The sequence below is a fragment of the Etheostoma spectabile genome, chromosome 5 (genome assembly GCF_008692095.1).
Source record: "Etheostoma spectabile isolate EspeVRDwgs_2016 chromosome 5, UIUC_Espe_1.0, whole genome shotgun sequence".
Classification (NCBI taxonomy): Eukaryota; Metazoa; Chordata; class Actinopteri; order Perciformes; family Percidae; genus Etheostoma; species Etheostoma spectabile.
Window position 1 is genome coordinate 4,632,291 of NC_045737.1, and position 15,328 is coordinate 4,647,618.

Consider the following 15,328-nt stretch of genomic DNA (forward strand, 5'->3'; position numbering starts at 1 on the left):
TCTATCTATCTATCTATCTATCTATCTATCTATCTATCTAATTACAATAAATAACATAAGTCAGTTGATCTTTAGCTATGTAGCCTGTAGATGAGTTCAGCTAGAATGTGTGAAAAATTTAGTGTCGGAATGTTTTATGACCACTACTAAAGTAGTTGACTTCCAAATGTTGACATTTGCTGGTCTAATTTCACACATAAAAAAAGCATCCTCATTTCCTCCATCAGAGTTTGGTTGAGTTCCTGCCTCCTGCTGTTAAAAGGACAAGGCTTGAGCATGCACTCCCCACTGCTGAAAGGATCAGTAGCTGTCAGCTGCTTTCCATCAAGGAGCTTCAGGACACCATAGAGGATAAAAAAAAGGGCAAAATTGCCACCGACCTTGCCAGTACCGGTCCATTAACACCATGAGCACCAATCACCTCAACAGCTTTTTCCCCATGCTCCCTCATCTTACTCTACCACTCCTCCCAAGTCTGCCAAGCAAAAAAATACTCCTCTTAAGACATACTCCTTCTCATCCTCAGCTAGTAGAGGTGACTGTATTACTGCTGCCATGTTATTTCCTGCCACCTAAGTGTTTTTTGCAACATTTTCTCAAACTTTTGTAGTGTCACATACAGTGAGGAAAATAAGTATTTGAACACCCTGCTATTTTGCAAGTTCTCCCACTTAGAAATCATGGAGGGGTCTGAAATTGTCATCGTAGGTGCATGTCCACTGTGACAGACATAATCTAAAAAAAAAATCCAGAATTAACAATGTATGATTTTTTAACTATTTATTTGTATGATACAGCTGGGTCCTCACTGTATGTGACAGTGAGTCACTTCAGGATTTGTTGTCACTTCACATACTTTTACTATTTTTTATTTTAGAACTTAATTGAGCAGACGCACAAAACACACGTTTTCTTCAAATGCATCCATACTGTGTAATACAATGTTGTAATATTCTAACTCTGAACCTCTGCTTTCATAATAAACAATGTACAAATTTAAATTACATGACAGCTTGTAAAATATAGCTCCAGCCAAGACTCCATCTCTTCTCCTGTCTTCTGAAATGCCATTGTGGATCATTGCTTTCCGAGTGTTCTAGTGTATTTTGCAAAATACCATAGAGGTGTCCATAACTCCATATAAAACAACGTTGAAATTTGTATGGTAAGGTTCCCTGTGTATCCCCCATTTCCCAGGCTTCCCTTCTTCCTCTCCATCCCATCTATCCTCCAAGTCCCTGGCTCAAAGTGAAAGCCATAGTTAATGTAGTGTAGCAGCCAACAGCACACAGGGACTTCACCTGCATGTACCGACCAGCTCAGTGTTACTCTCTGTTCAGAAACCCCTACTCCTGTCTCCCTTATTTGCTTTTTCCTCATGCCTCTCTCTCTTCCCTTGACTTTTCGTTTGAAACCTACCTCCGTTTCCCTCATTTGCTTTGTGTTCTCTTGGGCTAAATCTCATGTTGAGAGATTGTAAAGTCCAAGCTGTTTGTCGGGCTCTGTGTCATGCGTAATGTCCTGTCGCATCCCACCAACACTAAGTACTGAAGCAGAAGCTAGTTTGGCTTTGATACCGCTCTGTGACTACTTACACTTCCAGCTTAAAAACAACTCTGACGCCCCATTCCGTTTTAGTACCTTTCACACAGAGCGTGATGGGGCTTAAAGGTGCAACAGTCCCGCCTAGAACAGGCTGTGTGAACAAGGCTAGTGTGAGTTGTCATGAGAAGAAGAAGATCTCTGGACAAAAACAGCTTCTTCCCTGGGACATTCTTAACTTGTGATATTTTGCACTTTAAACTCTCTGCACTTTAGCACATGCACTTTACCACATGCACTTTAGGCCCCTACTTGCACTTTACACTCATGATTGTAAATTGTAAACTGTTTGCTGTTTTTGTTTTTTTTCGCTCTCTAAAGTAGCCTACCTATGCCACCTGTATATAACTTGTATTTTGTGAAAAAATCTTCAATAAATCTCTTTTGTAAAAACAAAAAGAAGCAAAATGCGGTCCTGGAGACACCTATTGTAGCGGGAACTACCATAAAGGGTAGGAAAGAGACCTTGGCCTTCTTATTTTACACCCCTGGTAGAAGATACAGTCACAAAACTTTACAGTTGTCTAGCCAAGATCTAAATGAAGGCAGCCTTCAAAGACAGGTAGGGTCCAAGTAGGGGCCGGGGGTGTTAGGGACGGGGGTGGTAGGAAGTAAGAAGTGGTAGGACTTTACAGCCCTGGCCTGGTTTGGTGTCACTGCTTGTGTAATCTCTTTGCAAGATGGTTTCTAGTTTAACTATGAACATGATTTTTAACCAAAATTCCACCACATACTATTAGCAATGGCCATAAACCTTCCCTTAGCAGGACAGGAAGGGTTGCCAGGAACAAACCATACAGTAAGGCGGTAGATCAGGAAAGTAATTTCCATATGTAAAGGACCTATTCTGTCCATTACAACTTGTTAATGGTTTATATATATATTTTGAAATAGTCAGTTATGTGATTATAAAAATTAGCTAGAGATGTAAAGATTAAAATCACCCTCTTATGTCAATATATTCACTGGTCAATAAGATAATGCACATGATTTTAGGCCATTAGTAGTTATCAATGGGAAACAAATGAAAGGGAATCTAAATAAAGCAGTTTCCACAGTCTGCACCCATCACATTCTTTTAGAGAGAGGACAGAAGGGAGGAGAAAACATTGATATGAACTTTGCACTTTTCTTTGCATGAGAAAATGAAATGGACCATGAGTTCATAAGGAGGTGTTAACACATCTGGTATTAGAGGAGATTCCCCCGAGTGTGGAGTAAGGTGGAAGCATCAAACATCTGCAAATGAGATTCAGCCAATGTAGTTCCCTGGCTGTCTGTCAGAAACTCCCTTCTCTCCTGTTCACTCTCCCAAACTCCCTCTGCTTGACTTGTAAATCTTTTACACCTTAAAATAAAATACCAATCGTTGGGTTTGTACACGTTTACTCTGCATCTGACTTTACAGTGCAGGCCTTTCTCCTACCCATCCTTCTGCTCAGTATCAACCTTCATTTCCCTGCATTTAAAGACTGAGCTTGTAAGTTTTATTAGGAAGCTATTAGGGAATACTCAAGCATATGCGGTAGTGACTATAGAAAGAGGCACTGTCCATTCATCCATCCATCCATCCATCCATACATACAACCATCCATTGTAAAAGCTTGACTACCGAACTAGTTGCAGACACAAATGTGTTATGAGCGGCTGTGGCTCAGTGGTAGAGCGGTCGTCTACAATCGGAAGGTTGTTGGTACGATCACATGTCAAAGTGTCCTTGGGCAAGACACTGAACCCCGATGCGGCGCCATCGGTGTGTAAATGTGTGTGAGTCTTTATGTGCGCAGGTGGCAGCCTCGGCCACAGTGCATAACTGTGTGTGAATGGTTCCTGTATCGTGTAAAAGTGCTTTGAGCAGTCGTTGAGACTAGAAAAGCGCTTTATAAGAACAGCCTAAGTGTCAAGGCAAGCTGGAGTAGGGTAAGGTAAGTGGACCTTAAATGACTTTTCCATCAATTTAATGCAGGAATGATGTTTTACATGACTTGGGTCAAGGCCAAAGTGAGTAGCACAGTAAAAATGTAATTTCAATAGATGGTGAAGGGATTTGCAGCACTGTATTTTTATTCTACTTGGGAAAGGTATTGTTTCAGTAATGTTAAAATTGTGACATGGAGTAATACATTTCAGCTATGAAATGCAAAGTCTATTTTGTTTGTTGTTTCAGTCGATCTCCCTTTTTAGTTTTTTGCAGCGACAGGTAAATTTAACATAAAGTGCCAAGAGTAGTCAGCCACTACAACTTTATATTTGATTACAACTTTGAGTACCGATGGATACATTAGGATTTATTGACCCTAATCAGTTGAAAATAAGCACCTTTTAAAGGTCCATATTCCCAACCAAACCTAATTTTCAAGGAGGCTTTATGGAAAGGAGAAAAGAAATACCATTTTGTGCAACTGCCTCTCATCTCAACACTGTTTATACATATATACACATAACGTGCTTAACTCTTGGCTGTGTCTTTCCCCTCAGCCTTTACCTCTGGCTTTCCATTTCCCTGCCCCAGGCATTTATGCTGTAGTATGGCTCAAAGGCAGTGGTCCCTAAAATACGGATTGAAACAGACTGCAGACCTGTTTCTTGTATGTCCATGCCTGGAGAATTACATCATCAGCTAAGGTCGTGGCTGAAAATGTTCAAATACCCAGCTCTAGGGATCCGACCCTAAACTTCGGAAGTTTACCTCCATATAGGAAATAAAAGGCTTTAGGCCCTGAAGCATCGGTAGTCCTTCTGACTGCATATTGCTCTCTAAATCGTCTATTCCTTTAGATCTAAGTGCCTATCTCTGTCCACAGCGCTTTTTCTTTATTTCCTTCCTTTTCTTCCTCTCTTTTGCTCTTTGTTTTCTCAAAGCCTGAGGCATCGCGTTCCCAGAGTCCCAGCAGAGAGCTTAACCAACACTTGTAGAAAATCAACACTCTATAAAAGGCTTGGCACCTTTTAGGTGTGTATCACCTTTCCTATCTCCCCAAATCTTCTCTGGCTTTTAGCCCTCCCCACACCCACTCTTCTCTGACTTACTGCAACATACTGTACCTTACTTTCTCTCCACTTCCCTACGCTCCCTTCTTTCTTCTTTTCTTCCAACTTTTATGACATATTTTCATCTTGACCTTCCTTTGCACTGAGCTGCTGTCTAAACAGCACATACTACTTGATGGTTATCACTCAGTTGACATAAAATACTTTCCACATTTTCCTCCAAGAGGGATGGGGATTCTGACCCACAGTGTTCTAACAGTGACCACCTGTGTTGTACTTTGATTGTGTTGTTGTGCTAATCTTATAGAGTCCATGCAAGAAATTCAGACATTACCACTATGAAAAACCATGTGGCAGGGCACCTTTATTGTGAGAAAATTAGGCTATCCAGAAAAACTCTTTTTCAGGTTTTGTCCTGTAAAAATGTCTTTGAAGCAGTCTGTCGTACCTCCACATTCTAAATGCTGTTAGATTGTCGTACCTCCCTCTGCTTTGCTTTACGCTGCATCTCTCTCTCTATCTTGCTCTCAAATTTCCATAGCTAAAGATATTTCACCTCCAGTGTCCTCTGAGGATGCAAACTACTAATCTGGGGTCACACACGTTTCTAAAAGGGTTTTTTTTACACACTTTTCAGTTGTTTTTCTGTTTATTTTCTTTCCTGACTGCCTTTTACTCTCCCTTACCTAATCTGCTATGCCTTTAGATCTCTATCCTTATCCCCTCTCTGCTTAGCTGTTTCTGTTATTTTTCTTATATATTCACAATCTTTTATCTATTTTTCTCTCTTGCTCTCTGAACGATTTAACTCTGGACGAGACAAAGTAAGACGTGACCTCCCTGCAGCTTGTGGACCTTTGGTGTTTGGCTCAGTGTACTGGTTTGCCCCCATTCCTCCAAATCCGCCTTCATCGTCAACTTTCCCACGTCTCTCTTGGCGCAGCTTTTATGTATTTTTCACCTCCTCTTTCACCTCCCACCAGCTTTCACCCCTACAGCATCTCTCTTAAAATAAGATATCAATCTATACATACATCTGTCATCATTCCGTGTTCTCTTTTCCCTGTCTCTATAAATTACTTCATGCTTTTCAATTTCTTCATGCTCTCCTCTACTATTTTTCTTCCCTCACAGAATGTTTTTCCCTTGCAGTTCAGATCCGGGTCAATATGGCAACTCGTCACTTCTAGGTGAGGTCCAAAAAAAACCTCCATGTATGTACTATCGGTTAGCAGAGGTTTGGCTTGACTCATTGACCTTGCTTTCTTTTGCCCAACCACAGGTCCACTGTGTTTTTTGAGTTATCATTGTTTTTAGCCTGGCCATTGCAAAATTTTGGACGTAAAATTTGTTTGGCGCATGTCTGTTTTTTCTGTAGTTTTAAACACATAAGAGGAAATGTATTAGCTATCATCAAAAATATTTTTGCTCAGCTTTTGTCTTTGTACCTAAATATTTTGAAATATTTAAAATATATCTCAATGATTGTGGCGGACGTATCTACCAAAGCAAAAGAAACATGAGCTTGCAGATTCATCTGGTTCCAAGACTAAGAGAGATCAGATGTACATTGGGATTTTATTTATTATTTATTTGTTATTATTTATTTATTGGGAATCTTCTTAAAACCTCTTTAGAGACACTTGAAAATACATGCTTTTCTTGCCTAAATTTTTACCCCCCAAAAAATTGATGCATTTCCCACATCCTTTTGCCCTCTGGAATGACCCTGGGGTCATTGGGAAGTTAACACGCTCAATTTTTTGTTCCTTGTGTCAGTGTGACACTAGGCCTTACTGACACAGAACTAAAGAGATTAGAACAGAAAAGTTATATTTCCGTCCAAGTAAATCATCTGTAAAATTATTAAAAAACAATACTGTAAGCATATTACATGGGCTATATACAAAAATAGTACCCTAGCCACATATCTCAACTTAGAACAGAAAAAATGAATATGAATTTATTTCACAGATATGTCTTTTGCGTTTTTCTTATTTCTTATTTCTAAAAAAGCCCAAAAGTGCAAAATACAAAACTTCTGAAATACAAAAACACATCCACATCACTCACACACATAACTGAAATAACTACATGCATAGATTTATAGAAATAAGTAATCAAAATTTGATGAAATGGTGAAATGCCATAAGAAGGCCTTATTTTTGCTTTGACACAGCTGGGGCCATCAGAGGGTTTATATTTTCTGGTCAAGTTCGGTATCAATCAACTCGTCTTCTTATTGGCTACACAGGGGGGCTGGTTTCGTAATGTTTGGTTTTAACTGGTTGGAATAGCTGTCAATCTTTCCCAGATCCCTCCTCTGTAAACACTGCAACTTGATTGGCTTCCATAAGAGACAACTCCGGTTACAGTAGACGGATTGGGTGAAAAAAGCTATCACTCAATTCCTTAGGATCCCGGCTATGTTGCTGTGTGCAAAGATACAATGTGGCAGCTTCAGGGCAGACGATAGGAACGATCAAAGTCCAAAAATGATGGACTGTTCAGCTTTGTTTACGAGACAACTTCGGCCAGAATCTACAAGATTGTGAGGGGACCAGCTCGTTTTGGATTAAAAGTATTGGATGTACTTATTCTTTAAACTGTTGGCGATGTAGGAAAAAAAGTTTATGGCGATCTTTCACCGCTGTGGATAAAGACACAAGGAAACAGGTAGGGATGCATGCTCGACTTTATACAGAAATGGCACAGAATCTTTCTGTGTTTCTTTACTTCATAACATGATTATAACCCTTATAAGTCACTTTATGCTTTGTGTGTGGACTTAATGGAATCATGAGACTTTAAGCTTTCTAATGATGTGCTGCATGAGCGTGTTTATGAAGATTTAATGCTTGTAATTTATCAGTGAAGAAAACATTGTCTCTTAAAATGGAGAAAACGGCCCGGCAGCGGGACCGAGCTGGCGGAGAGGTGAACCCTTAACATTTCTACAGTTTTTTTCCCATCATTGTCTTTAGACTTTAAAAGGTCAAAATGCAATCCATTTAAGATAAAAATCAGATCTCACAAAGAATTCCTGTATTTAGCGCCATTTCTTTCATTTTTCTTTTCTTTTTGTAATTACCCTTTTCTCTGCTCATTAAATGTCCCACCCGTAACTGCCCTGTCAAGTATTTTTCTTTTGTACCTCTGCAAAGGGGCAGATGCAACAAGGTGAGGTGACACTCTTCACTGTAACACATGAACCCATAACATCACATACCATCAGAGCTGTTGACATTTTCATACTTTTCCCTGTCTTTTGGGGAGATAAAAAGAAGGAAAAAATGAGTTACTAATCACTAATGAGCAAATTGTCAGGAGTTACATAAGGTATTTATTTTTGTCTTTAAGCTATAAACATCCTTCATTAGAAAGCACTACAGAAAGTGATAGAGATGTTGATGATGATGATGATGATGATGATGATGAAGATGTTTAACAACCATGGAAACTCCAACACTTTCAGCACATGGCACAGACCCAGAACACCGCATGATATATGGACTGCATCATGACGAACTCCATTAAAAATAAACACTAAGCATGCAAGCATGAAGGGCTTAGCTGACATTTTAGAGAATTGCCCCATTGACCACTAATGTAGCTCAGCGTAAATTCTTTCAGGAAGAACTAACTTTTAATCGATGCACTCCCAAATCAATTTAGTTGTTGTCCCAATAAATGTACTTTTTTGCTAGTTTTTCCTGATTTAAATATAGGTTAGCCTAAATTCTTTCAGGAAGACCTGATTTAATCAATGCTCTCTTCCTAAATGGAATCAGCTGGTTAAGGTGTGTACTTTCCTGCTTAACCAATCAGAACTGACAGAAAAACCGGCCCGTCAGACACCGCCTACCAAGAGCCTGGGTCTGACCGAGGTTTCTGCCTAAAAGGAAGTTTTTCCTCGCCACTGTCGCACTGTTGCTTGCTCTGGAGGAAACTACTAGAACTGTTGGGTCCTTGTGAATTCTGGAGTGTGGTCTATCTGTATAGTGTCTTGAGATAACTCTTGTTATGAATTGATACTATAAATAAAATTGAATTGAATTGAATTGAATAGAAATTGCAAGGGCCAATCACAGAGTCACAACCGTGCTTAAAAAAAAAAAAAATATTTCTCCCCTGTGCTATTCAACTGTCGTTGCACAGGCAAAGAGTGCAACCCTCCACCCCCCCTTCCACCTCCAGTCATCTACTTCGGTCTGGTCTTCGGCCTCTTTTGTCGCCACCACCGGTGTCTAGATTCTATCGAGGGGGTCTGATGGTTCTCTACCCTTGTATAGATATACAAAATATTCGTATAGCGATGGAGTCTAATCGTCAAAGACTTTGTACATTTTATTGAGCTGTACAATAAACCTCAGCTGCATATCTGCAAACATGTCTCTCCTGATTAAATAGCCAATATGTGACAAATATTGTCTTTGTGAGGTGAATAGCTGCATCCCATGTGAATGCATTGAACTGACATATGTTTCAAACAGCTAGTCGAGAGACACATAACTGTTTCTGTGGAGGCTTGTCACATAATGATATGCAGAACTTTAACTTGGGTGAATAGTGAAATGTAACCTATTATAATGTATAAGGCCTTTTATCTTTTTCACTTACTTTCACTTTTTTATATTAAATAAAGTACATTTGTCTAAAATATCCGCACTTTTATTGTTCTCTCCTAATGAAAGACTGTCAACCTAGCGAGCATCACACTTTAAAACGGCTCTTTCATTTGCCTATAACCTTTTACTATTGTGCCTCAGGCGCCTCTTGTCATTGGCTAAAAGCAAAACCAAACAAATCATCTTAATGTCAACAGTTTTATTACCACTAAGTGGTACTTCCCACATTTGCTCAACAAGGCCGGTGTTGCTGGGGTTCTGACTGGATTATGGGGCGATGTCCCTCAGCAGGTAACAGTAACTTGTCACTCACATTTTTAATATATACTACTAGGATTTACAGTGTGAATACAAGACACCTGAGGACAGACTCAAAACCAGGAAAGAGAAAACAGAGTAGGAGTCATGAAAAAGAATGGAAGATGGAGGGAGAGGGAGAGAGATAAACTATGAGAGGAGGAGGAGAGAGATAATAGAAAGAAAACATGTGTTCTCAGTGTCCAGAACGCACCAGTAGAGCTGAAAATAGGGATTGGGACAGTTGCGTAGTAGCTTCATTTAAAAAGACACACTCAACTGTCTGTTCTCTAAAGAACTCTCCTTGTACGGAGGCGAGGCCTTTTGGGAACATTGCTATCATCTTAAAAGGCCATCTCTGTCTCTCGCTACCTCACATTCTTTCTCTCTCTCTCTCTCTCTCTCTCTCTTTCTTTTACACTCTTTCTTTCTCCCTTCTCTTCTTAAGCAGGGGGTGAGGCCATTAGGGAACAATGGTGATATCTTTAAAGGGCCTTCTGTGGCTGAGAGAACAGCACTGCCAAAACCCAGAGGATCCATGTGCTGAATCAGTGGTCACAGAGCACAGAGGGGATAGAGGGATTTAAGTGGGGTACGAACGTGTGTGTGCGTGTGTGTGTGTGTGTGTGTGTGTGCAAGCGTGTGTCTATTGTGTAAATATCTTAGTGTGAACTATACCCCATTTGGGGAAACATTTTGGATTGAACCAGTTGATTTAAGGTTGTCTAGCTCGAGGGAAAAAATGGTGTTCCTACTTTCAGTCTTGATTAGGGTTAGGTTCAGGTCAGAGTAAATGCTTTTTCCAAACATGAATATAGTTGTTAATTTGCATGCAAATTTAAAGACGTTGCATCCGTAGTGTGAATTGGAGGCTTCACAGTAGTGTAGAACTTTGGTGCAGAAGAAAAATAACAAGAAACCACATCAGATGATCATCAAAGTATGGGAAAAGGCCTCAATGAACAAAATCCGGCAGATGAAGGTTTGATCAAATAAACTGCAGCAGGCAAACAAGATTTATATTCAAACAAATATGTGCTAACAAACTATGATTAAAGAGAGATGCTGTCAGATCCAGATTCAGCGCCTCATCATGAATGTGTTTGTGACTAGATTTCTAAATACATTTATGAACATATTGATACATTGACCTTACATTGTTGCCCATGCAGTGTTTGTAGGGCTCTTAGGTGTGGGACTAGCACTTCCTGGGTCACATTAGCCAAGATTTAATATTAATCCAATTTTAACTGCTTGATAAAACTCGCTAATTAGAACATATTTTTATTGCACATATTCAACCCACTAATACAATGTTTTAATGTCTTACAAGATTAAGCTCAAGCCTGCAGAGTGCATTGCAAAACAATTCCACTGCAGAGGTCCTATTGGAGATCAATGTATACAACACAATGTGTTAATTGACTACAATGAGAGAGATGGAGCCCCATTATGGCTATACGGACTAAATCAACATAGAATCACCTAAGACAGAAAACCATTACACTGTTTTCTATAAGCTAAAACTTGTAGGTATGTTAGTTTTCTGTCAACCCACCGATGAGTAATGCCACAGCTAGTGTTTTCCAGTAGCTAGCAAAATATCTGCTGTTACATCACCAAAGTACATCATGCTTAAAGTTCTAGCCCAAGGGCACAAGCAGTGTATTCCACTACGACTCAAGTTAAATTATCTTTACACATTAAAGTGCCAGAGCACTGAAAGTGGAGCCGGTCCGTGAGGGGAAAGCAAGAGAGAGACTACAGTATAGTGACATCCAGTCCATCTCAGGTTATGAAGTGCACACTCGACCTAAACAGGCTCTTGGCAGTATAATGGCCTAAACTGACAGGGCAGGTGCTTTATGTGACTTTGTTTAAGTTTGTGACCCTATACTTCCAATGAGAGGGACAACTGTGTAACTAGATATGATGATATGTTGGGCTCAAAAAGGACAAAATATGACACAGACACATTATGCACACACCTATGCACACACAGAAAACAGCAAAGTTATATTTCTGTAGGAGGAAGCTAAGAGACTGTAGAAACAGAGTAGCACTTTATAAAAAGGACAAAGGATGTTTCTAGTCTAATGTTAAAGTTAATGGACTGGAAACAGAGAGGACGAAAAGACAGAGAGGGATAGAGAAGCAGGGTAAAATGAGACAGCATGCACACACGGAGGCAGGCTGATGTGTAACCTGCATTAAGATGCATAAAGATACGGATGTGTGTGTGTGTGTGTGTGTGTGTGTGTATGTCTTTTTTTGTGTTCCTGTGCATTTGCCATGTCTGCCTGTGTGTCTGTTTGTTTGGCCGAGAAAGAGAGAGAGAGAGAGAGAGAGAGAGAGAGAAAGAGAGAGAAAAGACAGCAATGTTTCTGACTTAACCATACCTCCATTAGCTCTCTAATGTCCTACCATGCTGAGAACCCATTGATACTATCACATTAGATAAATTTAAAATTCACACAACATCCGTTTCACAGACCTACTGCCCAACAAAGAAAACATTGCTCATTTTCATCTTTTTAAAGTTGGAGTTTAAAAACAAAAAACAATAAAACTGACCTAAAACCAAGTCAATTTGGCTGTGTAGTTACTGCATTCGGGCAGCATATTACTGCCCAGGCTGCAGGTACCGGACTCTGGCTCGGTAGGCTGTGTGCTGTAGGGTTCTTCACAGCACGCACTGCTCTCTCTATCATAGAAAGACATCTCGTTGCCCTACTGTAGTTGCACATAAATGATTATGCATCAGCTACATGATGTAGGGGTGTGAATCTTCAACCCAGTCTTGGGGACGACAACAGGACGGTTGCGGTTAGGAGAAGAAGAACGCAGAAAGGAACTGCCACATAAGGGACGCGATCCCCGGTCTCCGGGGTGAAAGTCCTGTGTTGTTTGACCCATCTACCACACCCCGCCTCACCCCACCCCTCCTTTGGCTTTTCAATGCTACCGTAATTGTGCTGTTATAACGAAATCTGTTTCCCATTGAAATACAGTAGTTTCAAATTTTTTGCTCAACACAACAACAAAAAAATTTGAAAATTATGTCCCTGTATATGAATAAATAGATTAAATAATGTTCACCATTTCACGAGACTGGGCTGGAATGTTTTGATATCTGGGGGGAGCACATAACACTCACGATTTGTTTCAAAATCCATCTTCATTCAATATGATTCCCGAACATTGATTCTTGATTTACTACATAGGGGTGCTAATTTCAGGATCTAGTTTCAAGTTATGTGTTGTAAGATATTCAGCAATTGCAGAAACAGTCATTGTCACTCAATATCTTGGGTCTCAGGCTCCCTCCAAAAAGGCTAATTAAAGTTTTATAATACTGAAAATCACTAGTAAAAAACTAAATGAGACATAGTGCAAGTTAATATATAAGGATGAATATATACATAAAACTCTACTCCAGTCATCTGTGCTGGTTTAAATGCTATGTGGCAAATCATGGCATGAAAGCAGAGTGAAGTGTCATGAAGTTTTTACATTTAAAAAAAAATCTTTATCAACTGACTGCAATACTGTCAGTATGCAAAGACAAATAGACAAAAGGGAAAAATTATTCATTTTTAACTTGCATTGACTTCGTAAAAAATGATATGTGATCTGCAACTGTGTTTTCAAACTCAAAATAAACACGCTCAAAGTAATGTGCCGTGTTCTTATGGCCGGCTAGGCAAAGCAGTCTATATGTATGTTTTCATGAAAGCAGTCTCTGCTGTCACTCTCTCTCACACCTACGTGAGGGAGCAGTTCTGCTAACGTTAATGTATGCAAATCAATACAGACAATGCACAGGCAGTTAAGTGATATAAAACCCTTGAGTCCTGTTTGTCTGAGACCACGGCAAGACAGGGTAAATATGAGTATTACAACATTGACGCAGGCTATCAAACTAGCTCAGTCAACAGGAAGTGCTCGCAGGGCGTGTCGAGACTGTGAACGAAGACGGAGGAAGACGGAGGGCTAAGGGCTAGGCCAAAGCTACGTCCTTATTGGCTATTACTACGCAGCATTATCCTTGCCAATGTACGGTCTCTGGTGGAAAAAATGGATGAACTGCTGCTGCGTATCGCAACTCATAAATGGATTATGGAGATTAGCAAGATTTTCACGGGGAAAAAAAACATGATAAGAACATCGGCATTCACGGTAGCGCTAATGTGCTTACGGGGACTATAACACTATTTGCTCTGGTCTCATTCATTGTGCATTTCATTTGTACTAGTAACTCGTTATTTCCAAGGTCAAAGTCGGAAACACGCACCCTAACCTTGGATTTCAAAACTATTAGCAATACCAGTTTATAACAACGCATTACAACAACATTGCCCACAGATAGAATATGGATAACACACAATAACACAGAAGTGCTTATGTTACTACAGCTTCCACAACTGTGGCTGCATGGAGCAGCCATGTTGGATTTCAAGCATGGAATAGTAAATATCCAACATGGCTGCTCCATGAATCAACAGTAGATAGATATAGTATTATATTAAGATATTAGTATTGATAATAGATATTGGCATTAATGATTGCCTAGTTGATTATTTTCTTACCAAAGTCAGAATCATAGAAAATGATGAACTTCTGCCAGCTGTACTCAGACACCACTTGCATGATGACCTCATTGAGATAGACGGGTGGGCGGACCATTAGCGTGTAGTCATCTGTTCCAGGGATGCGACCAGTTGGTGGGCAGGCCGAGCGAGGTGATCCCGCTGGGGAGCGCTGGATAAAGAGGTGGGGGATGTGCATGGCATCGGCCAGAGTCTGAAGGCTGCCCGCGGACATGCAGCCGATAGAACTGACCAGAGCCAGGATACCACGGTTCATCAGCTCACAGGCTGGATGGAGGGAAGGGGGGAGGCAGCAGAGAAAAAAAAGAGCAAAAATAAAAGAGAAACATGTTATTTTTCCAAGTATACAAAGAAAATTATGTGTTTTGGCAAAGAATCACCTATGGTAAAAAAAAATATCTGTTACAACTGTGGGCAGTAGTTTTGATCATATTAATTATTTTGTGGTAAGAGTGCAAAAAGGCAAAGAATTGTTATTCTACAAGTCACCACACTGCAGCACCAACTAAAAAGGCAATTTTTAGCGAGCGGTTCCTTCATGTTTCCACATGCATTGCATAGTTATTTTAAGGATCAAAAATGTTACAGTCATACACAACCAGCATTGTGTTAACTAGAAACAGGCAGACATGAAGACAGAGAGGGAGGAAACTGGATAAGGAAGTAAACATACATAGGTAAATTTATATAGCAGCGGAGCAAAAAGATATCATGGGCTAGCATGTAAAAACCCATTAAAAAGAACTATAACACAAGGCAACTTTATTACTGCACTACTCAATTGTCAGTGAATACAGACAATACTCCAAAAGCCTGAAAAGACTTATTTGGAGGTGTCACATAGAGGACTGTGAGTCCTTCTATCAATGGATGGAGACATGGACATGTCATGATAAAAGTAGTAAAGAAGAGGGGTTGTGTCACCTTCCAATAAAATGTAAGTGTCTATCAATTCTTGTCTGCTATTTTGACTGACAAACACATAAGATATATGTGAAAGGATATAGGCTGATAGACTATCAACAAACACATGTGAGAATTACTGAATTAGATTTAGACCACGGCTGATGATTTTGCTTGTTTTTATCCACCGTTACCCTTCTGTTTCCAATTTTTGATACTGACAAAAGCAACCGTCTGCTGACAGCAATTTCTATTCTAGCTACTGAATTATACAGTATATATATATATATATATATA

General features: G+C 39.8%; 1 protein-coding gene across 4 annotated transcripts in view; it reads right to left on the reverse strand.

Moving 5' to 3' along the window:
* grid2 (glutamate receptor, ionotropic, delta 2) overlaps positions 1–15,328 on the reverse strand; it is a 503,599-nt gene that overhangs the window by 220,413 nt on the left and 267,858 nt on the right. For all 4 annotated transcript variants that reach the window (XR_004331939.1, XM_032515604.1, XM_032515605.1 and 1 more), the window contains exon 3: positions 14,108–14,395. Coding sequence is in view for 3 of the 4 variants with exons in the window: in XM_032515604.1 (XP_032371495.1) it covers positions 14,108–14,395 (288 nt within the window). In the remaining variant the exon portion in view is untranslated. The remainder of the gene's footprint in view (positions 1–14,107; positions 14,396–15,328) is intronic.